Source organism: Xenia sp. Carnegie-2017, unplaced genomic scaffold, assembly GCF_021976095.1.
Source record: "Xenia sp. Carnegie-2017 unplaced genomic scaffold, XeniaSp_v1 HiC_scaffold_23, whole genome shotgun sequence".
Lineage (NCBI taxonomy): Eukaryota > Metazoa > Cnidaria > Anthozoa > Malacalcyonacea > Xeniidae > Xenia > Xenia sp. Carnegie-2017.
The window spans coordinates 2,525,834-2,551,798 of NW_025813486.1; the positions used below are offsets into that span (position 1 = coordinate 2,525,834).

Genomic DNA, 25,965 nt, shown 5'->3' on the forward strand with positions numbered 1-25,965 from the left:
ACTATTTATAGACAAGGACCATTACATATTTAGATTCATTTTACTTCACAAAATGCAAATTGCAAGCATTTTATTCACTACCAAAAATACCTTCTGAGGCAGACGGGAGATGACTTGGAAGGGGGAAGCCTTGCAACTACGGTCTATGTGTAAAAATTAGGATTAACATAATTTGAAATGCACAATTTTCTATAAAACACGTAGCTACCAAAGTTCAACTGTAAAGATTTGTTATATTCCCGAGTTTCATAATACAACACACCTAGATTTTTTAAAAGACTTAACGACATCAACCTGACTAGATCCTAACGTTTTTTTGCGAATTTCCTTTGCTTTTTCGTGAAACTCTATAGCTTTGTCGTAATTTCCAGTTTTATTAATCACATTACCAAGATTGCTTAAAGACGCAGCGACATCAACATGATATAGACCTAACAATTGTTTTCGAATTTCCAGAGCTTTTTCGTAAGACTCTATGGCTTTGCCGTAGTTTCCTGTTTTAGAATACACATTACCAAGATTGTTTAAAGACTTAGCGACATTGACATGATTTGTACCTAACGATTGTTTTCGAATTTCCAGAGCTTTTTCATGAAACTCTATAGCTTTGTCGTAGTTTCCAGTATCATTATACACATTACCAAGATTGTTTAAAGACGTAGCGACATCAACATGATTTGAACCTAACGATTGTTTTCGAATTTCCAGAGCTTTTTCATGAAACCCTATAGCTTTGTCGTAGTTTCCAGTTTCATGTAACACCTTACCAAGATTGTTTAAAGACCTAGCGACATCAACATGATTTGAACCTAACGATTGTTTTTTAATTTCCAAAGCTTTTTCATGAAACTCTATAGCTTTGTCGTAATTTCCAGTTTCATTAAACACATTACCAAGATTGTTTAAAGACGCAGCGACATCAACATGATATAGACCTAAGGATTGTTTTCGAATTTCCAGAGCTTTTTCATGAAACTCTATCGCTTTGTCGTAGTTTCCAGTATCTTTATACACATTACCAAGATTGTTTAAAGACCTAGCGACATCAATATGATTTGGACCTAACGATTGTTTTTTAATTTCCAGAGCTTTTTCATGAAACTCTATAGCTTTGTCGTAGTTTCCAGTTTTATGTAACACCGTACCAAGATTGTTTAAAGACCTAGCGACATGAACATGATTTGGACCTAACGATTGTTTTTTAATTTCCAGAGCTTTTTCATAATACTCTTTAGCTTTGTCGTAGTTTCCAGTTTCATGTAACACAGTACCAAGATTATTTAAAGACCCAGCAACATCAACATGATTTGGACCTAACGATTGTTTTTGAATTTCCAGAGCTTTTTCATGAAACTTTATAGCTTTGTCGTAGTTTCCAGTTTCATGTAACACAGTACCAAGATTATTTAAAGACCCAGCAACATCAACATGATTTGGACCTAACGATTGTTTTCGAATTTCCAGAGATTTTTCATAAAATTCTATAGCTTTGTCGTAGTTTCCAGTATCACTATACACATTACCAAGATTGTGTAAAGACCTAGCGACATCAATATGATTTGGACCTAACGATTGTTTTTGAATTTCCAGAGCTTTTTCATGAAACGTTATAGCTTTGTCGTAGTTTCCAGTTTCATGTAACACAGTACCAAGATTATTTAAAGACCCAGCAACATCAACATGATGTAGACCTAACGATTGTTTTCGAATTTCCAGAGCTTTTTCATGAAACTCTATAGCTTTGTCGTAGTTTCCAGTTTTGTCAAGTACATTACCAAGATTGTTTAAAGACACAGCGACATCAACATGATTTGGACCTAACGATTGTTTTCGAATTTCCAGAGCTTTTTCATGATGATTTTTAGCTTTGCTATATTCCCCGGTGTCATGGTATAAAAGACCGAGGATATTAAAATACCAAGCTTTGTCATAACCAGATTCTTCTGAATTAAATTTATTCAATAGTTCAAGAGCAAGATCGTATCTTCCAAAATGTCTTAATTTGTCAACAAAATATTGGAAAACTTCTAAAATGTTCATGTTGATTTTTGTCTTGTTGGTCTTTAATAATTGAACAATTTTTTCAAGATGTGGCATTAATTTGATTTCGTCGTCTCTCTCTTTAAACATGTAAAGTGCTTTAGATATTTGATCAACCTTAGTTTTCATTTCATGTTCTTCATTTGAATGTTCAGATTGATAAACAGTAATTGCTTTGTGAACAATGCGATGTAGACTAATGTCATTATTTTCTGAATGCAAGAACAATGAGCAGTCCTTTAAATGAAGACATATATCTTCCTTTGAGTGTTTGGGATCAATTTTTTGATTATAACAAATAATAATGTCTCGTGGTATAGGATCAAACGATATAAAGGAAAAAAAGTTAATAACATTTGCCAATATTGAGGATTCTTCAGCATTTTGTCTGACAGCTAAAAGTGAAGCTTGTAACATACTTCTAGGATATACCGAGTTAAATTTAACAAAAGTGGCGTTCATGTTTTCTTGTTCTTCTGAAGATATTTTCTTTAAATATTGACTCCAAGTAAATGAGCAGTTTGCTTTGTTTACACGACTGACATAATAACCAGCAGCAGCCAAAGCCAGCGGTTGACGATCTAATGCGTGCGATACTTCATTTAACAATTGATCATCAACGTGCTCAATGGTGTAATGCTTCAACAGTTGAAAACATTCCCTATCATTTATACCGCTTCTGATAGAAATATGTTTGTTAAACTCATCGTCTTGAGGTACGGCATCTATGTTCTGGATGGTTACTATGATTTGTCCGTTTATCCACATGGGATCACCAACTTGGGGAAGTAACGAAGAAATTTTGCTGAGCTTTACCACGTTGTCTAGAATGATCAACCACTTTTGCCAGAATTTTAGTCGTGTGGATACTAACGATCGCAATTTTATCACTTTATCTGTGATGGAACAGTTTTCATCTTTAAATATTTTAATCATATACTTGTCACAGTTTAAACGGTATCCAAGTTCACAGTAAGTTTTTAAAAGAGATTCCTCATTTTTTCCATCGAGAGTCATTACAAACGAAGTTTTGTTTTTCCAAGCACACGATATTTTTTCACAAACCTGTCTTGCAAGTTGTGATTTACCACTGCCAGGATTACCAGTGATGTAGAAATATGTCAGTTTATCATTGTTATCATTCCTTAATTTTTCAAGATCTTTTATAATTTTATCTCGTAATTCAGTGCGTTCAACGAAAAAATGATTAGATTTTGAAGGAAGAACTTGAAACGAATTGAAACAGTTTCGATGATTTTTTATTTTAATGATTTCATCGAGAGAAAATTTCAAATCTTGAAATGATTTTTCAATGATACTGACTATATCATCAAAATCATCATCTGAGCATTCGCTTTTATACCAATGTGCGTACTTGTTTCTTTCACCGCGAAGTGCATGAACAGCAATCTTTGTGTTTTTATGAAGATGTCTGCCAATCGATTTTGAAAAGAGTATAGCATCGAATAATGTTGTGCAGTCCCATTTACTTGTGTCTCCATTTTGATATTTTAATTGTAGTTTTTTATCCAACTTCCTACCCGATTCTAAAGTGTAAAATTTGTTCCCACTGTTGTGTGTATCATCCCATTCTCCATGTGTTGATTTGTAACGAGAGTTCCATTCTTTGATGAAAAATTGAGCAAGTTCCGTTTGTACCACATTGATTACTCTTTTCATGTAAAATAGATTTCTGTTTTCTCTTGTATCCATCTAAAAAATTTATTGTATCACCAAGACATGTAAAATCAAGCAATTCTAAAAATTTAATTTACAAGATAAATGTATTAGTTATCATGAAAGTCGAGAATTTTTCACATTCGATGAAATCAAATATATTTACTCATACATACATTTATTTAGTTAATTATTTATTTATTCAATTTCGCCTGTATCATGCTATAAATGCAAATGAACATAAGCAAATATTAAATAACAGGAAACATGCAACAGCTCTCGTCAATTAAAGCATCCTTAACCTTCTAGAGACCGTTGTTGCTCACAGGCAAAATCACCAAACGAGACGTGTACAAACTTTTGAAAAGACCTGGCTCCTAAAGGGTTAATCCGAACAAATGCCACAAACATTAAAAACAACACGATATTTACTGGATAGTTCACATTTTTTATCGTCATGAACAGCAAATATAGCTACTCTTTTTAAGGATTGTTTAAAATGTTGTAATGCCTTTTCTTGAATAGACTAAGGTTGATATTAATGCATTCTAGAGTCTAATGCACGTGTTTAAATATGACTTTTGAAATTTTTTTGTTTTGCAACCAATTGTATAAAACCCAATCGTGTTTTTTATGGCTGCGAAGATTGACAGTTTAATGGTCAAAATTCTTTATCAATTTTAAGACCATGAACTACTAATATCAGGCAAACGTTAATGTAGTCAATAAACTATTTTTTTTGAATTTTACTTGAAATGTAAGTTTTCAATAAATGCTGATGAAATAATGCCTCTGTTTTCGGGGGAGGGGTTATAAATCAGCCGTTGAAGTTTTTTTTTGAGGGTGCTTAAATTTTTTAGGGCAACTATTTTAAATACTCTCAAAGTTCTCATCGCTTAAGCTACAGTTTTATGGCATTTAAAAATACAATTGCATCTCTAATCTGCAGATAAAAGAGCAAGATATATTAATTGTTTCTCAGCTTTTACAAAGGCTTTTCCGTTGCACAAAATGCTAAAAAGCAAAATGTCGCAAGCCATGCAAAGTGCACGCTAAGATTTGAAATGAGAGGCAGGAGGTTCTGATCATCTTGATAAGGGAAGAAAGATTGTTTACATGTGTGTTTGTAAGGACAAAAATCAGTAGTTAACTGCATGGTCATACTCCTTGCTGTTTCGTGCAAATCCAAAACTTGGACAAACATTGAATGTATAAACAAGCATCATTTTTCTGACGGATTCAGGAAACATAAAATGAAATTTTGTTTTTCAAATTTATAAAATGTTGAACTTAATGAACAGGGATTTTTCCCAGTGTGTTGAAGTTTTATTTTCAAGAACAAAAAGAGAAACGACATAATGAGGATAAAGGCATAATAAGAAGAAAAGGTAAATATAAATGAAGGTTGTCTAACATTTGTCTAAAAAAGAGCTGGCATTCAGTGGACATGATGAATCAAGCTTTAGTTTGAATCAACACAATTATAGAAATTTTCCATTAATTTCTGTATTCTGTTTTTGACTTTCATGCAAGCAACCACTTCAGCAAGAAAGAACTGATGCAGCTGGTGTTTTCATTATTGTATTATCTGATATCCTGAATAAGTTGATTGTCTGTATTCATGAAGCTATTAAATTGATGAGAAAACCGATGATTTTCAGTTTCATTTTAATTAATCCGATGATACTTTGCATATATTAACCACAAAACAGCTTATTGATTTCTTAAATCGTTTTTAAAATTCCAGCATTGATTACATTGTTAAAGGATTTTTACGTCGAGGCTCTTTATGCAGAATTTTCATAAATATAAATGTATCATGTACTTAATAAAACATGGAGAACTTTCATGATTTGGTTTTGAGGAAATTTATTTAAGGAGCGTAGGGGCTTAATTTATAGTGCAGATGATTGAAAAGAGTTGTTGTAGTAAAGTGTTTATTACTGCCGGTAATTTTATTTTAAAACTATCATATTGCATGAGAAATATTATCATCATATTTTTATCATTCTCTTCACCATATGCTGCTTTAAATACATGTTAGGAAACATAAGGGAAATTTCATGATGAGTTTGAAATGACTGAGATCAGATGTAGCTTTGACATGGGATGAAACCATTCTCTTTTGCCAAAAATTTGTTATAGAAATATGAAAGACTATGAATTGCATCATTTTTTCCATGACAATTCAAAAAAATCTTAGAACATAGAATTTCTGCCTTTCTAAGTCACCTCAATTCAATATCAATGTCTCTGTCTACCCCTATTACAAAATCTAGACCATCAAAAAGGAATGCCAGAGGTTTTTGAACAAATCCTCTTTTGAAGTCAGAGTACTCTTTCCACTTTTGGGGAAATTCAGTCTTGTGTTGCGGTGACTAGCAATAGTGAGAGACCAGAAGGTGGAACTGTGAAGGTGGCTAATACTAGTGAGAGACCAGAAGGTAGGACTGTGACGGTGGCTAACACTAGTGAGAGACCAGAAGGTGGAACTGTGGCGGTGGCTAACACTAGTGAGAGACAAAAGGTGTAACTGTGGCGGTGGCTAACTCTAGTGAGAGACCAAAAGGTGGAAATGTGTCGGTTGCTAACACTATTGAGACAATAGAAGGTGGAACTGTGACGGTGGCTAACACTAGTGAGAGACCAGAAAGTGAAACTGTAGCGGTGGCTAACACTAGTGAGAGACTAGAAGTTGGAATTGTGTCGGTGGCTAAGACTAGTGAGAGACCAGAAGATGGAACTGTGGCGGGGGTTAACATTAGTAATCGTATCTTCATAAATATATGTGTATTTAATGAAACATGGGAACCAAAACCTAAAGCAACTACATTTCATAAGAAATATCATCGTCATAATATTTTTAATCTTTACAAAATCAAAGTCGAAATCATCCTATGGAAGGTGATCGATTTTGCTGAATAATAAATTTTAATATTTTTTGCCTTAGGGGAGGATACGACATGGGTATATTGCATCGGGGAGAGGTTTATGAGTTATGACTCATTTTATTAAAAAGCATGTAGAGCTTTTAAATAAAGAATTGTCTTGACATGAAAATCTTTTGTTTACTGCTTCAATAGAATGATTTTACAGATCACAAAATAAAACTGCTATGTGAGCTTGATATGGGTCAACTTAAGTGTTAATCTCGTAATCTCAAGCTAAAAAATAGTCTATGAAGGTGAAGTCAAAATGAATCCCATTTTGAATTATTGCGTATTAACAACAAACACCTTCGAACCCATTGAACAGAACTGTACTGCTGAATTTTAAGTGTTTTAAAAAAGACTTTCATTTATATCGTGATGTTCAGGAGTTTCGTGTTTGGTTTAAATAGTCCATTATCTGTTACAAATATTTGCGGTCATCTTAAGCAAAGAAGCTTTGTTGTTGTTCTGACGAGCTTTTTACACATGAACGAATCCCCCCACCAATTGTTATGGCGCGCCAAGATGGACAATATTACCAAAATCGAAAATATTTACAACGAAACACATTATCGTATGTCGAAAATAATATACTGGCAACTTTTTCAATATTTGTAAAATTATAAAAGAAAACAAAAATTCGTTTACCATAATTTATCGTTTACACAACGAAATTTATTTTTCAAATTATGAAAATTATTTTTATAAAACGAAACTCATTTATATAAAACGAAATTGACATTCATAAAACGACATTTTCTTCGAACAAACGACATTTGCTACCGCGCCCTGCCACTGACATCAAAGAAAAAACGGCGTTTTATTTCGCGTTCCGTGAACACTGTCGACGACTCGTTATTTTGTTCCTTCCATCCTTTCTCTCTGCCTGTTCCTTCCATATTAAATATGGCAGAATATCGGGATATTGTGGAATTCTTGACGAGAGGCTTTAGTTTATTTGATGAACTACATCGAAACATTTTTACGAAAGATAATGTTACGGCTGAAGTGATAATAGCTCGTTCTGAAGAATACTTATGTGGCCTATGCCTACTATCTCGCTTTCAGGGATGGACTAACGAAATCGTGCATTTTTTCACAGATGTTATTATGGTTTTTTAAAATGAAATTGCAAAACTTTCAACTCAATTTAACATTCATAACGGCAATGAAAACGATCAATACGTATGCCCAATGGAAGAGAACGAAATGAGCTCTGCTGGAAGGCCACGATTTTTTATTACAAAAGAACAAATTGATGGACTGCGTAGCTTGCACTTTTCATGGAAGAAAATTGCAGCGATGCTTAATATTTTGTAAAGAACAATACGGCGACGAAGAAAAGAACTTCGCATGGAAATTGGGCAGGCTGTGACCTATAGCGACATAAGTGATGAAGACCTTGACGCCTATGTAGAACATATCTTAAATCGTTCCGCAAATTCAGGAGAGAGAATGGTATTTGGTGCACTAAAAGGATTTGATTTAAAGGTCCACCTTGTAGAATTGACATGACCATAATTTCCCCTGCATATTTGTACAAGTTCTGTGTCAATGCCATGATGCTTTCCAAAGGCATTCCTCCTTCATCAAACAGCCGCATCCTGAACAAAAAGAGTATTTCTAAAAAACATCATTATATTACAGGACATTAAAGGGTAAAACATTATGCACTAAATTTATTTTTTCTGTCACATTACCAGAAAAAAATTCACGCCTTGGACCTCCATCATCAACGGCAGGTTCACCTATGAAGACGACCTTAATTTTGTTTTTTGGAGAAAACAAAGAACATTTTATCCTCCTATCCAAATAGTCGCTCAAAATACTAATCTTTTGCACATTTACACGATTTGTGGTTTGATCCAAATTTTTTTCTAGTTTTTTCAACTCCTCCAGCAATGAGAATTGTAGAAGTTCAGTATGCTCAGCTGCTGTATCGGACGACAAATGGTGATCCTGGTCATCTTTAGGTTGATTCTGGTCATCTTTACGTTTAAATTGAGACAATATACTGACATAGTGCTGTTCAGTGCCTTTCCAAGCACTTTAACAACACAAATCAGCATGCTCTTCAATTTCATCAATTTTGAATTTCATATTACAAGTTGGACACAAAATTGATGAGGTTGTAGATGTGGCAGCCACACTTGACGTTTCATGAGAGATATCATCTGAGGAAGAAAAGTGCAACAAGGGAGGCAATGTTGATTTTAGATTGTCTCCCAAATTTTGTGATGAAAATGAACTTTTGAATTCGTCCTCGAACATTGTTGTTTTCAAAATAATGTCATCATCTTTAGAGCTAATGTCATCACTGTTTTTGTTCTTTATTTTGACTAAACTATGCACTGACACACTGTCTTCCTTGGCCCGAATATATATTGGTCCTTGAGCAGACACATTCTTTAAAATCCTACCGTCACATTTTGGACAGCCGTCAGTTTCAAGGGAAATCAGCTTGCTGTGTACAGCTCTCATAAATTCGAATTTGGGAGACTTCTTTGTATTCGAAAACTTCACTGCAAACTTGCTTTCTAATGCTGTTCTTATTCCTTCCTCATCCATGGAAGGGTCTAACTCAAACGTAGACTATAATCCAGCGGAAAAATTGCTTCTCTTTCCCGTCCACGTGGTACTTTAGTTTGCTTTGAATATGGTATCAAGACAACATCTTTTAGAGTTGTTCGAGCTTCGTTCAATTTCAGCTTCTTGCCGTTGTTATTTTTACTAGTCTTGGACCTTTTTGAGTTTTTTCCTCCCCCATAATTTACACTTGGGTTGAACAGTGGAGACGTGTGGTGCATTGAAGTATTAGCTGGTGTAGTCGCTGCTCCTCCGACTGTTGTGATTGTGGATGAACGACCATTTGCAGAAGGGAACAGAGTGCGTATCGTACTTTCAATATTGCTAGTGTTAGCATCGTTATCTCCTTCAAAAGTTCTTTCACAATTGTTGGAGCAATCACTTTCAGAGAGCTGAGTGATAGATGCAACAAGGTTCGTCAAGTTATGTAAGTTCCTTCGCGAAGACATGCTCAGAATTTTGTAGTGGATGGCTTTTGCAGGCTACAAAATAATGGCCGCTAAAAAGCGGTAAAAAATGTCGTTTGTTCGAAGAAAACGTCGTTTTATGAACGTCAATTTCGTTTTATATAAATGAGTTTCGTTTTATAAAAATAATTTTCATAGTTTGAAAAATAAATTTCGTTGCGTATATATAAATTATGGTAAACGAATTTTTGTTTTCTTTTATATTTTTGCGTTTCATTTTACAACTATTGAAAAAGTTGCCAGTATATTATTTTCGATATACGATAATGTGTTTCGTTGTACATATTTTCGATTTTGGTAATATTGTCCATCTTGGCGCGCCATAAATTGTTGCCGATTATATAGCGCAATGTAAACGTTAAAATGCTTATATTACGAATTTTAGCCCCCCTTTTTTATGAGCTTAATTGAAAATTTGGATTATTTGAAGAACTATGACATGTCGCTGGACTTAAACAGATAAATATAAAATCCTTAATTTTGCCTCCAAAGTCGGGTACTATTTGCGAATTTTTTACGACACCATATTGATACTTGTGACGTAGATAGTTGAACACGTCTGTTTCTGTCAATATAATATTATATTATAGGAGGTGATTTTGTTGTCGTTTTTCTTGTCTTAAAAACAAATAATGACAGTATTTTCAATAAAATATTAAAAAAAAATGGAAGTTTGCCGGAAAGTATGGCCTCAAATCAGTGCTCAGATAATTCGAATTCGATGTCTGAATGCGTATCTGATTGAGCTCGGAATCCCTTGGTTATGTTGAGCATTTAAACGACTTCGCATATGACGATGAACTGCTCGCAGGAGAAGGTGATGAAGTACACAGAATATAGTCTTGCCGTGCATCTTGTATAAAGTCTTACCAATGCTGTATTTGTTTGCTGTAACATGTGTATACCTGATTCCTAAGCTGGGCAAACAATCAAACCAATGAAGTTCTTTGTTATATTCGAAATAATCAATAACAGCTCCCGTTTTTTAGCCGATTTTGTAATAATTAGAAGGAAACGCAGCAAAACCGAAAAGTAAAAATGATAACAGGTGAAACTCTCCTTTTCACCGCTTTTCATAGAGTTCACTGTATAAAAGTGGGAAAAAAAGCGTAATTTAGTTGACTATTGTTAACATTGCTATAAGTATTATTTTAATCATACATGAAATATGCATAAATTTTGAAAATTTTACTTGCAGCGCTCGTCCGTTTTACTCTACTCTAAATCCGTCAGTGGTTATGAGTTAAAAATGACTACGATGAGATGAGCAACTAAGCAATTGTACAAAAATGAAATAATAGAAAAAGTTTCATATGCCTAACAAAAAATTTTTTTGCATGACTTGTTTGTAAGGAGTGCCTGGTATCATAAGCTTTATTTAATATTCATTATAAAATCTAGAAGCAGTGTTTAAAACTGGGAAAAAAGAACAAAATTTATTATAATGATCATAATGAATATGAAAATTGCATTAGTTAGCTATACATGAAATATGCATAAATTTTGGCAATTTTAAGTTGCAGCGCTTGCCCGTTTTGATGTACCTTAAATGATTGCCACTTGCTATGAACTTATGAGTTAAAAGTGACTGCGACAAGATGAACAATCAAGCAATTGTAAAAAAATGAAATAATAGAGAAAGTTTCCTATGCCTAGCAGTTTTTTTCCTTTGCATGACAAGTTTGTAAGGCAAGTGCCTGGTATCATAAGCTTTGCACAAAGCCGTCTATAACAAGTTCTCAATGATGTCTGATACTGTGTTTTTAATATAAAGTTTAAAAGATTGTTTGGTATAAATGGTATTTTTCAGGCACTTCAAAAAGCTACATTTCTAAAGTAGTACCATTATACTAAAACTCAAAGATCGCTCTATACTACGTACTTTACAGACTTGAATGAAATACGAAAAGCGATAATTAACACCAAAACATTTGGCAGATTTCGACACTAGTTACTAGAACCAAGAGAAACGAAAGACTTGTAATGTTACAAAGATTAGCGACATTCTTTAGCTGCATAAAAAATCAAGAAATCTAAATTTAATGAGCGATATCATTTTAAAGATAAACCGATTTTAGGATGAAAATTTCTACATGTTAAACGACTTAAAAATTTAAACTATTCAATGTTGGCAAATGAGTCCATTTATAATTTTGAAACGAATATCCTTCATGAGTCATAAATGTCATTTATTAATATCAAACGGTGAATGAAATAACACATATTTGGCTAATAGACGGTGTGGAAGCAACGAATAATAATTGCTCACAAAAGAATTGAAATTCCTTAATATACAAACATTATCATCATAAATACGCAATCTTTTGAAAGACAGTGGTATTTGTTTTGGTAAGTAAAATTGTTGTTGTTTCTGAGTGTAACTTTGTTTGATTGATTTGCGATTACAGGATTACAAACTTCTACTGGCTACGTAAAAAAATATATAATTTATGGTGTTAGGGTGAGACTGAATTATTCAAAGTGCATAAATAATATGACGAGCAACTCATATCTAATGTTACATTTATACATCAAAAGCCCGCAATGACATGTTGGTTATTTGTCTTTTTTTACAAACCTTTTACACGCTAGCAGCTTGAAGTCTTGAACAGTTGAACTTTGAGATAGATTTAACATTTGGAAAAGTTAAGCATCATGTGTCGTCGATACGTGGCCAAATGATTTTAATCATACAACGGAATTTAAATCATCTTAAGAATAGGGATTGTTATGCAAAGAAAAGATACGGCTTTATGATTTTTATTGTTTTTGTTCAAATGCTTGAATTTATTTTGGATCAAAATGATCAATAAAATGAGAAGTGTAATTGTTACTAATTTACACCGTTTTACAGGTGTTGTGACTGCCTAGTGTGTTTCAGCCGGGACTACTGCAGCTTAGCGGACACCTTGGACACTGACCCAAGCCCTACCATATATCCTAAGCCAAAACGAGCTCGCGCCCCATACAAGCACTTCGGGTGTCCGCTAAACTGCAGTCTAGCCAAAAAAACTGGCGGTCATCTTAAGCGAAGAAGCTTTGTTGTTGTTCTGACGAGCTTTTTGCACTTGAACGAATCCCCCACCAATTGTTGCCGATTATATAGCGCAATGTAAAGTTAAACATATAGTCTTGCCGTGCCTCTTGTATAACGTCTTACCGATGCTGTATTTGTTTGCTGTACTCGATGCCTTTGTTGCCTTGACGATTTCGATGAGCTCGGCAAAGCAATTAAACTAATTAAATTTTTTGTTAGATTCAAACTAAACAACATCCTGTTTCTATGCCGATTTTGTAAGAAGTAGCCATGAAATTAGCAGGAAACGCAGTAAAATGGTCGAAACGCAAAAATAACAATAACCGCTGAAACTCTGTTTTTGACTGCTTTTCATTCAATATTCATTGTAAAATCTAGAAGCAGCGTTTAAAACTGAGGAAAAAAGAACGTAGCTATCATAATGAAGAGGAAAATTAAATTAGTTAACTATGGTTAACGCTGCTATAAGTATTATTTTAATTATACATGAAATATGCATAAATTTTGAAAATTTTACGTGCAGCACTCGCCAGTTTTGCTGTACCTTAAATCATCGTCCTTGGTTATGAGTTATAAGTGAATGCGATGAGATGAACAATGGAGCAATTGTACAAAAATGAAATAATAGAAAGAAGTTTCCACATATCGACACATTACGCTTAACTTGTCCAAATGTTAAATCTATCACAAAGTTCAACTGTTCAAGACTTCAAACTGTTAACGAGCAAAAGGTTTGTAAAAAAAGACAAATAACCAACATGTCATTGTGGGCTTTTTATGTATAAATTTAACATTGAATATGAGTTGCTCATCATATTATTTATGCACTTTGAATAATTCAGTCCCACCCTAACAACATAAATTATATAATTTTTTACGTAGCCTGTAGAAGTTTGTAATCCTGTAATTGCTAGTTCTTTTTGCTATAAAAACATGCACAGAATCCTGTGTAAAAGCCGAGTTTAAAATTAAAGACAATAAATAATATTACACAATAAGTGATGTAACATAAAGTAGATATGACTTTAATGTAACTTTACATATTTCTCAATTTTCAGTGAAACTTTATCATGTTAAATCAATGCTTGTGTACAGTGTAAATATATCGACAACGTGCCATACAAGATAATATGTATGAACTCCTAGCTTGTAACTACAATGTGGTTGGCTATAAATCTTATCTAAGAAAACAACAAGAAAAAATCTCTACATGCAATTGAGTTATCTATTTCTACATAAGTGCGTCTGTATATTGAGTTGTTCTTAAACCATTAACAAGCAAACGACAAAAAAGCAACTGTGATTGTAATGATGAATGTAAAACAAATGGTTTTTTTCAAAAAATTACGTTCATTTGTACCTTCAACACAGACACTTGGATCACATTCGTTTGCTTTAATTTCAAATTCTGCTGTGTCACTGTTAGACATCACCGAGATGTAGATTGGTCGGAGATTTTCTTGACTTGATCGCTTTGATCGTCTCGTGATGGCTCTTGCTGAAATCACAATAACTTTATCCTTCTGTGATGCTCGTTCAAATTTTAAATCGTAGTTATAACGATATGGATGTGGGTGGTACGAGACACGTAAAGAATAGTACTGACCTGGAGGTCCTTTACATCTATTTTTAGGTTCAAATTAGGCTTGACTTTATAATTGAAGTATTTGTTTGCGACTTTTTTAACACTGGTTCTAATCGTTTCGTTATTTGCCACCACTCGAGGCTCGTAGCATGCAGACGACGTTATTGTGGAAATAAAAGCATTGAGATTTGAGAAAGAGCTCAATGTAAAGACGTGTTGATTTGGATGAAGCAATCTTCTTTAACTGTGCTATGTCGTAATTTGCAACTCCAATGGCAAAAAAGGCAATTTCATTATTTCTAATAATTTTTGCAGATCTTGTGACACTAACATACGATTTTCCGTCAGTTAGAACGATGAGTATTAGGAAATCAAAAACCAAATCGAAACCAAACGCTGACCATTCCCGCACGAACACCACGTGCAAAAGATTTGAATTCTGTTGACCAGTTGTTTCTGTCTCGATCGTATCTTCCTTTAGGTTTTTGTACTATCGTGAACATGATCTTATATGTTACTTTGTTTGCCATTTTTTGGAGTTTCAAAGGATTTTCAATGATGGTGCATGCAGCGTCGTCTTTTTGCAAGCCAAAATACGGTTGCAGTTTTCCAACGACTTCATTCAGTGTTCCATTGAAAGATATTTGTGACTTACTTCCTGTCAAGTAATGTTCAATTAAAGGTGTCTGGGACTTACTTCCTGTCAAATAATGTTCCAGTGAAGGATGTCTGTGACGTACTTCCTGTCAAATAATTTAGATAGTATCGTTATATACTAATTTTTACGTAATTTGATGGGTGATACTAGGGTACATAGCATTAGTCAACTTTTGCTTTTACTGTATGCTTCAGCAAGGGGATTCTTTTTCTTATATAATAGAGCACCAAAAAAAATTTCAATGCAGGGGCTTTTTCACCAGAAGCAACCACTGGATATAAGTAGTAAATGTGAAGCCTAAATACACAGACGACTAAATTTGATCTTGTGCTTTTCGTATAATATCCAGCTTAGGTAAAAAAATTTGATTCTTAACGCGTCTTCCGATTCTATTTTGACTTTGCGTTTTAGACCTAGACTTTACGGTTCACAACTTCTTCATACTATAGGATTTGCTATAGGATTTGATCTTTGCTAGCGGAAGTCATAAGAAAAATAGAGCTAGCGTTAATGCATTTTATTAGATGGCAAGCGTCACCTCCGGCTAAATGGCGCACTTTGATTGGCTAGGAAACATTTTGCCGGTCCATTATTTTCCCGTAATGGACCATGGTCCGAAACGCAAAATTTGCAGTCAAATGTAAACAAATTTCGTAATGCAAACAGCAAAACGCAAAATAAACAAAGCTACGTTTCAGGTCGAATAATGCCATATAATAAACCTTTTAATAACCTCGCTTTCTCAGTCTTCACTGAGAAATATCGGACCTCTCTCCCTCGGTCCGTTAAAGGCTTAGTATTGTGACGTCTAGTTACCTCCATAATTAGAAACTACGTCATTTGGCGCGAATTTTGATATAAAAATCATACATATTCTAAGCGATTTAAGAGTGGACCGAGCTTTTGTATTTTGGAACATTTTACAATTTTTTGATCCCAGTCAACCAAATATATCTATATTTTACAAAAAGTATTGCCTTTATTTTGTTATTTGTTTTTCTTTTTAATAAAACACACTATTAACAACAAAATTTATCTACAAAACGCCGACTTTGGCTATAAAGTGCGCTTTAGTATCGTTGCATCTTTGTTTATGCACAAGCGACTTTGTTAAAAAAGGATTAGACCTGATTGAAAGCAAATGTTCCAGTTTATACTACAAGAGTTTAATATGTTTTTTTTTGTGTTTGCACTTTCAAAACGGTCATATTTACATTAGCGGATCCAGGGAAGGTCAGAATACATTAATAAACATATATTTCCAATTTTAAATACTTTAGTGACAATCTGACTGGGAGAATTTTCGGTTTAATTCTTCTTTAAAAATTTCCAGCCGAGAAGGTTGTTAAAATGAGTCTTTATAACTTATTTTGACCAGCACGAGATCCGCCACTAACATTTACTATAGTCTGAATGTTTATTAAACTTACTTGTATCTAACTGTGGTTTGCCTATCTTTAAGATACCAAAATTTGGCAACAGGTCAAAAGAGACCACATGCATGTAAAAAGTTTGCTGCAAACTTCAATTTAATACCACAGAAGGAAAAGTCATATTGCTTGTGTTCAAACAGAACTTTTGTGGCTTTAAACTTGCTTTAATAACTTTAACAATGCAGTCTCCTCCTCCCCCGGGACCCATTAAGTTTTGTTTGTTAAAGGTTGAATACGTTCTTCAAAAACACAAGAAGACTGGGATAATGATGTATTCATCAGTATTTTTTGGATTGCAGTTTTTTTGTTGTCTTGGGGTCAATTGAGGTGTGTTTGCAGCTTTTGGAATCAAACCGTCTCTTTACAAATTTTTAGACTTTTAGCTGCTCGTTTAGAAACCAAGTATGGCTCTCATAGCATGAAGCTGCAATCTTGGGATTTATCCGACATCCTTGCTTTTAATCACTGTGTTTTCTTTTGTTTACAGCAAAATAAAATGTTAACATTGTTAATTCTCGTTTGGGGGGAGTCAAAACTTACAGCAAATAGTGCAAAGACAGTCACTTTAACGATTTTCGTCAATTTCGTCAAATCGAATTAATTATGTACGCTTCTGTATATACTTGAATAAAATTGTGGAACTTTTGCGCGTTTCAGTTGAATAGGAGAAAATATGCGTTTGTTGGCTTATTTGTTGGTAAAAGTAGATCTAACGCTTGGTATAATGTATTTATACATTACTATGTAATCTGATAAATCAAGTGGAGAGAAAGCTGTTAAAGAATCCTTGTTGTAGTCTTGTAGAAATTATAAAGATTTGTTAACATCACCTGCAATGTTTCGTTGTAGCTTTTAGGTGCAATTACAAATTATTTCTGGCAATCTGTGTTGATCCATGAAACGTCAAAAGTTAAGTTTATTAAAATTACAAATCAAACGATTCCACACCCAGATTACAAAAATTTCCATTGCAGTAATTGAATTAGCTAATTAGTTTATAATTAGTCGATTGGCCTAAGTTTAACCCAAAGAGCTTGAAATGTGTCGCATTGAGAGTCTTTGGCGTAATTCTCATCCTAAAACTGTTTATTACTTGCATTAATTTTACTGTTTGACAAACCATTGGAAGTCTAACTACCTGTTTCCTTCAAATTTTTTTGCAATCCTTGCGCGCTGACGAATTTAGCGACTTTTCCTAACTGTTCACTTTTTTTGCTAATAAGCCATGTCTATATATTTTAAGTTTTCTATTTCTTCCTAAATTATCGTTAACAAAAGCAGCAAAAAGAAAAACATTGCACAATTTAACCTGAAAAATCTGAGCGTCGCAGAATGTCAGAAACTGATAAGGACATCATTTATTATTCGTTAGTAGCATGCACGAAATATCAGGAATGAAGTCAAGAGTAGGAGTAGTTAACTAATATATATATATATATCATCGCAGGCTCAAGTTTTTTTATTATAAAATGTATTATGTCTAAAAATAGTCATAATACATCTTATAATAAAAAAAACCGGGGGGATCGTTTTTGAGGCAGTCAGCGGTAGTAAACATAAAAATAGAGAAGGGTGAGCCTGTGATAATATACATATATATATTAGAATAGTGGATAAGAGTAATATAAAATATATAAACAAGTAGATTTCATAAAAAAAAAGATATATATTTCAAATACAATATAAAATAATTACATTGATGAAAGTCCAAAGTCCAATTTTTAAAAAATGATATTATGGAAAGTCCAAAGTCCAATTTATTGATGATACAAATTGTCACGCTTCAATGCTTCATCCACATTAAAGAAACGATAAAAGGAATCAACCTTTTCACCAAATTCTTCATCCCAAAACCAATTAAACCAATCTTTTATTTGTAAACAAAGACATTGATAGAAACTCGATCCAGCACGTATGTTACACATTTTAAATTTTTCCAAAGTCCGATTTACTGATGATACAAATTGTCTCGCTTTATCGCATAATTCACAAGAAAGAATCGTAAATATGACCCAGTCTTTTCACCATTATTTTTGTCCCAAAACCAATTAATCCAATCTTCTATTTGTACACAAACGCAAGTAAAAGAATTTGTAGAAGATGGTATGTCACACATTGTGTGGTTTAGTATTTTCTCTTGTATTTTGTCTTGACGTATTTATCAGTTTCTTTGAACATATGGGATATAATGACGTAAAGTCAAAATACGTCTTCAATCGATTGCAAATAGCAATATATTCATCTTCGCGTCTTGATGTATATATAAGTTTCTTTGGCATCATAAATAATACCATGAAAGAAGCCTCACAATGATTACTAGTAACCAATCATTGTAATGCTTCCTTTATGGGTTTTTATTTTTCTTTTTTATAAGTACAAACATTTTACACAAATAATTTTATTTTGAATTAATAAAAAATCTTTTTTTGTCTTTTTTCTTACTTTATATCTTTTTCTACTTTTTCATACATTTCTTTTATATTAAACTCAAATTCCATTCTTAGATGATTTATAAATTCATCAATTTTCTCTGTAAGTTTTTCTTCAATTTTTTTTATTTCTCCATTTATTAGTGGTATTATTTTGTTAAATTCAGAAAAAACTTTTGATTCTACAGAAGATTCAATTTCACAATAGATACATTTTGTACATATTGATTGCTTACATTTTTTAGAGGAAAAATATGGTGTGAATTAAATTTATTAAATTCACGAAATGTTGACGGTTTTCCATATGAAATATTTCCAAATCCACCATAATTTTTGGAAGGGTTATTCACATCATTTTTTTCCATCTTTTTCATTGAATACCAATGTGGTTATCTTCCTACATTGATATTAAGGATTTATATATTACACTTTCTTAGTAAATAAATAAAAAAAATTTAACCTTTCTTATCTTTTTATGTAAAAAAACATATTTCTTATTTTTATAAAAAATTCGAATTTCTCACTTTTTAATCATATTTCTTTTTTTCTTTTTTTAAATAAATTTGAATTTCTTACCCTTTTTATCACTCTTTTAATGTAAAATCTTCAATAAAAGATTTATTTTTTCATTTGAATGTTTTGGCGTCTAATTGATAATGGCGAAATCTTCAAATCAAAGTATTACTTTTATATTTGAGCGCGATGAAGATTTTGATGAAGAAAAAGATTTAAGTCAAATTATTATGAAATCAGAATATATATCTAAATTCATTGATGGTGGTGGGATGATTATTTTTAACAAAGAAATTGAAGATGGAAGAAAATTTAATTTCAAATTATGCTATGAAGGGATGATAATCAGCGAAAAGATAGTATTGACATATTTATAGAAAAATTGGAAGACTACTTTTATTATCATGATAAAAAAGAATTTTATAAGCACATTACACAATTGGATTTAATTAAAGTATTTTATAAAAATATTATTGAAAAAATTGTAATAGTAACTATATGATATATATATAAGAGGGTAAAAGTACCGGATATTGCATAATATAATTTCTTACTGGTATTATGACTGTCGTGTACAGAATTATTGTATTAATTGCTGAAATTTCGGAAAAATGGTTGCGGTCTTCAAATGCAAATTTAATATGGATAAAGTATTATATATATCACCGCAGTCATCAAGCGACTACCAGATCGCTTAGTTTTTTCTAGATGATGTAGAAGATATATTTAAGAAGACGAAGTCTGATTGACATTTGAGTGTTAGATGTTTAGTATCATTTCTTGCTGGTGATAATGGCAGATTGGCGAAGTAGAACTATAGTATTCTTAACTGATGATGGGTTTATTTCGAATAAAGTGTTTCTATCTTCAGATGTCATTTCGAGTTGGAAAAAGCAGTGCAGAGTTTTTGATGTTATTGATGAATGTCAAGAAGATAATTTAAGAATGATTTTTGATGCAACTGAAAAGAAATATATCTTGGAACAAAATCACTTATTGAAGCATTTATTAAAGTATTAAAAAATATTTGGATGAAAATGATGATAATCATCAACATTTTGAACAAATGAAAGTACTTATGAACAGTAATGTTGAAAAATAATTTCCTATGTAGCTGAATAGGTGAAGATGTGTGTATATATATAACTTACCCTTCCATGTAAAAACAGATTGATGGAAAAATGTCTCGGATACAGAAGTATTAATGTATGTTTACAAATTGTATACAATCTAAAAAAATTGTTCTTTTTATTTTAAATGTTGTGAAAGATTTTACCCATGTCATCATTGTCATAATAAAGATCATTTTCGCAATAAAAAAGTCAATCCAAAAGATATTTCCTGGATAATGTGTAATTATTGTGGTTTTGAGCAAGGAATTCAACAATATTGTATCAAGTGTAAGAAAAGTTGGCTGACTATTTTTGTGACAAATGTAAGGTTTACGATGATTATTCGAAAGATCCTTATCATTGTGTAAAATGTGGTGTTTGTAGAGTTAAATTACATAGATCATTTCATTGTGATGCTTGTGGATCGTGTTTCGAAAAGGAAAAGGAAAAATCAATATCATATATGCAAGAACGAACATGTTCAATGTATGATATGTTTGGAAGATACATTAACTGGAATCGGAATGTTAAAATGTGGTCACAAAATACATTTTGATTGTTTGACACAATTATTATTACAAGGATTTTCTAACTGTCCGATATGTAGAACTGATTTATTAACACCAACAACCATCCCATCAATTAAGCGAGCATCTTTAAGAACCGTGTCTGGTACAACCTGATACTACCCTCAATAAAATACAAAAACATGAATTTTTATTATATGAAGTATTATATGAAGTATTATATGAAGTATTTACAAATTGATGTATATAAACGAATTTTAAGACATTTTTCTAAAAATACTCCATTGTGTTGTTTAAATTAATTTCTTGGTTGAGTTCTTTTAATTTATCAAGTAATTTTTTCTTCTCTCAAATAGATCAATTAAAAATTTGCTTCTTCCTCATTTTACATATGATATTTCCTTTTATAAGTGAATAAAATTGTCTATTAATACAATTTTGACCGGTGTTAAAAGATAACATATTACAAGAGTATTCAGGATTTTTACCGATTTCGTTGTTGTATTCTTCAAGTTTTTTTTTTTTGGTCGGACGTCCTCTCTTTTTTTTATACTTTCAGTAGCATCCAATAATTGCCTTTTTTTTCCTACCCATTAATCAAGATTATGAGGAGGACTTGCAAATACTAGATTGGGATGAGCAAATACTTGATCTTGGTTCATTTGTTCGGGAGGAGGAGATGTATTTTCTTGATTTTGATTCACAGTATTATTATTAGGAGGAGTTGTAAATCCTTGATCTTGATTAAATTGAACGTCTTCAAGTTCTCTTAAAAAAGTGTGGGGATATTGTAATTTAAGAAAGACATCGTGTTTGGTGACATCATAGTTGTAGTTGAGATTGGAGACATGATATTCATAAGAGTTGTATTTTTTTTAGTAGGAGAATTTTTTGATGAATATACATTATTAATTATGGGTAAAGGAGATGATTTTTGAATATTATCATGATAAGTATTCAAAGTGGCTTTGCCATCAATCTTTTCTGCTGTATCTTCATCCGTGGGTTGTGGAGAATCTGGTGATGATGATGCACGATTTTGATTTTCGATGCAACTTGTCTCAGAATTTGTCTCGTTATTTTCTCAGTATTTATCCAATTCGGTATGGGTGTTTGTAGAGAGGGATATTCATTATTCTCTTGAAATTGATTTTCTTCTTGAAATTGATTTTCTTCTTGATTTTTTGCTTTTAATTTTTTTTCTTTATTTTTTTTATAAATATATCGAAGCGATTTTGTTTTTTTATCTTTCAAATAAAGTAAAAATCTTCATATGACACGTCTGAGTCCATTTTTTCTTTATAATAAAGAAATTTTTAACGAGTAAGCTTTTATATACTACCCGAATTTGATATATAAAATTGTATTTCCTTTCATTTAATCTATTTATGGTATTATTACCCTTGGGTGAACTTGCTATACACCCTTGATTGTACTTGGTACAATCTGATACCATTTTTTGCTTAAATTTAGAATATAACCTTGACTTTTCTTGACTGAGTGTCTAGAAGTTACTAATTGAGATGTTTTGCATTTTTTGACGTCAATGAAGAATTACTACATGTTTTTATTACTATATATGGTTATTACATGCACGATAACCTTGAACGCTTCATATTTGCATTGCTTGATATAACCTTAACGTTTTAAGTTGATTGACATTACTGACTGGTCTAGAAGTTACTAATTGAGATGCTTTGAATTTTTTGACGTCAATGAAGAATTACTACATGATTTTTTTATTACTATATATGGTTATTATATGCACGATAACCTTGAACGCTTCATATTTGCATTGCTTGATTTTTTTTTGTTTTTTTTTAATATTGCGGGTATATAAAAGACCTGTTGTTTGAAATTGTATGCATTGAAGAACTAACGTGTCATATATTTGTTAAGTTTGTTTTATAAAATGGAATCACAAGAATCAAGCGCAAATACATCACACATTTCAACTCCAAATACATCTGAAGATGAAAGTCCAAACACGTCGCATTGGCTCCAAAGAAAATTTTATCATATACCTGATGATGATGATGATGTAAACATCGAACTTAGCGAAAATTATAAAAAACTTGCCGAATTTAGAAAACAAATACTGGACTTGCAGAGTGAATTAGAAGAAACGAAAGAGAAGCTAACGCAAAATGAAGCAAAAATGAGCGAATTTTCAAAAGAAATTCAAGCTTTAAAAGACGAGATGGAAAAAAAGAAAGAGCAAAATGAAGCAAAGCATATTGAATATTTAAAAGATGTTCAAGATTTACAAGATGAATGCGATTGTTTAAACAATTCGCTAACTGATTATGAAAAAATAAAAGAAAATACTCAAGTAAAGTTAATATTAGCACAAGCTAAGTTGGATGAAGAACTTCAAAGTGATGAAATATAGCTCATATAACAATTTTAATATAACTCTTCAAATATTTTGTTTAGACGAGTAACATGCAGTTGTTTTTCATTGTCAGACATGTCAACATCTAAAAAATAAAATCTAAATAATCTTTAGATTTTCTAATTACTTTTTTTTTTCTTTCTTTCTTCTTCTATTTGTTTTTATTTAGTTCGAAGATTTCTTCAAATTGTTTTGTTTCTTTTTCAATAAAAACTCATTTCGTCGCAAACTTTTTTCCAAATATGACTGTATATTTTAATATATTTTCTATTGTCTTGTTTTTTTCTTTCGCGTCTTTGTATCGTAATACTCTTTCTTTTTGACATTTTCCCATCTTTTCTTTGTTTGCTTTCACCGTTTTTTCTCACTACCTTCGCGATAAGTGTATGGTTGCAAGTGAAGTAAACGAAATAAATGCTTGAATTTTATAGATCAAATTTTTGCGCAAATATAACCTTGTGACCTTATAAACATACTGTTGTTACGTTTACTTATTTCACATATGTTAAAACTTGCGATTTTTGTCATAACATAAACCGCATTGAGTATTCAATATTAATGTGTGAAAAAATTTGCATTTAGATTTTCTAATAAAACTTATATTTTTGATTTTGTTGAAGCTAGCAGTATCAGATTCCATCATCACCCATAAGATAATTGCTTAATAGATGTGATGACAGCAAATGGATTTTGTTTCAGTTATTATTAGCGTTGTCTAAAATTTACAAAATTCTGTTTTGAATTTATTTGAAAAAATTGTTTCTTTATATATTAAAACTTTGTTTTTTTTGTCACAACACAAACTGCATCGATTGTTGGTAGTTGAAGGTTAAAGTGTTTTGTAACTCGTGTATCATAATGGGTTTGACACCAGACGGGATTGGTACAATATAATAGATGATGAGATATAAATGTGAACTTCGCATCGACATTCAAGGAATTTATAGAAGACATATTAGAGATGAATTAAAAAGAACAAAATTACGATCAAGTTAAAGTACATCGATATTTTCGATGTGTAAAGATGAAATCAAAGCAATCAAAAATTACAAAAAGAACGCGAAAATCTGTTAAATGATAAAATTGTACAGAAAAATGTTAGAATTTTACTAAATTTTAATACAAATCTTATATTTCGATTTTGTTGAAGATAATAGTTTAATAAATGTGATGACAGCATTGGAAGATAATTTCTAATAAATGTGATGACAACCAATGGTCTTTGTTTGAGATATTATTTGTGTTCTGTTTTGAATTTAGGTGTGATTCTATGTATTAAATACGTTTTATTATAAGATATTAATGTTTTGTTTATTAAATACATTAAAGCGGTGAAAATAATTTTTTACAACTTTGTTTAATGCAAAATGCATATTTTCGATTTTGTTGAAGTCAGTGTCAGATTGTACCAGTCACAGGTATAGAAGATAATTGCTTAATAGACGTGATGACACCAAACGGATTTTGTTTAAGATATTATTAGTATTCTCTAGAATTTATGGTATTCTGTTTTGAATTTAAGTGTGATTCTATGAACAAAAACTTGCGATTTTTGTCACAACACAAATCGCTTTGATTATTAAATATATTAAAGAGGTGAAAACAATTTTTGTATTTTATTTTAATACAAAACGTTCATTTTCGATTCTGTTGAAGTCTGTGTCAGATTGTACCAGTCACAGATGTTTAATTGATATTTATTTGATATGATGACAGTAAATGGGGTTGTTTGTGTTCTCTAATGTTCAAGGGCAACTAGCAAACAAAGACATAGCGTATAGAGATGTAGATATGAACGTTCAAGGTGAAACGGAAACAAAGGGTATTTTGTTGTAACGAGAGTATTTAAGAACACGTAAATATCACAACTGCATCGAAGTTTCAAGCTCTGTAGAAGTTATCTTGTTGGAAATCGGTTGATTCTTTTGTTGAAATCGTTACCTCTCGCTATTTGTTGAGGAAAACTTGTACTGGTAAGAATTAATGTTATTTCCCTTTATTTATGACCCACTTTTAATATGACAATTGCATTAACGTTTCTAGTTATGTTAAAGTCTGTTTTACTTGAGAGTCTTCCAAATGCGTTTATTTATGAGCTAGTTTTAATAACGCACTTTATTTTTCTAGTTACGTTAAAAATCTGTTTATTGGAAAGAAATATTAAAGTGAAACAGTTTATAATTGTGAGTAAATTTGGGTTTGGTGAAATTTAGAATGTGTTATGTATCAACGAAGTCAAGATTTTATCCATGTCTTTGTTTACGTAAAATGAAAGATTGGTTTTAATTGGTTTTGGGACGATGAATGTGGTGAAAAAGTTTGAATGCTATTTCCGATTCTTTATTGTGGATGATGTATTGAAGCAAGACAATTTTGTATTATCAGTAAATTGGGTTTTGAACTTTCCATATTATCATTTAAAATTGATTTTCGGACTTTCATCAATGTAATTATTTTGTATTGTATTTGAAATATCTTTTATGAAAATATACTTGTTTCTTCTAAATACTATACCGAAGGATTATACGTTGTTTGAAATAGTTAAGAATTTTATAGTATTTGCTTTTATTCACGAA

The 25,965-nt window shown here is 31.8% G+C and overlaps 1 protein-coding gene and 1 long non-coding RNA gene across 2 annotated transcripts; both read right to left on the minus strand.

The window, feature by feature from the left end:
• Positions 1 to 3,361: 3,361 nt before the first annotated feature.
• Positions 3,362 to 12,371, minus strand: LOC124448594. Its single transcript, XR_006949164.1, has 2 exons — positions 12,279 to 12,371; positions 3,362 to 3,753 (listed from the first exon to the last, which is right to left on the minus strand). It is a non-coding gene; the product is annotated as an uncharacterized LOC124448594 (long non-coding RNA).
• A 1,637-nt stretch (positions 12,372 to 14,008) lies between these two features.
• On the minus strand, positions 14,009 to 15,802 carry LOC124448019. Its single transcript, XM_046999029.1, is given in 5 exon segments — positions 14,009 to 14,313; positions 14,316 to 14,544; positions 14,546 to 14,797; positions 14,841 to 15,065; positions 15,797 to 15,802. Coding segments are annotated over 5 exon segments (1,017 nt in total).
• Positions 15,803 to 25,965: the final 10,163 nt, after the last annotated feature.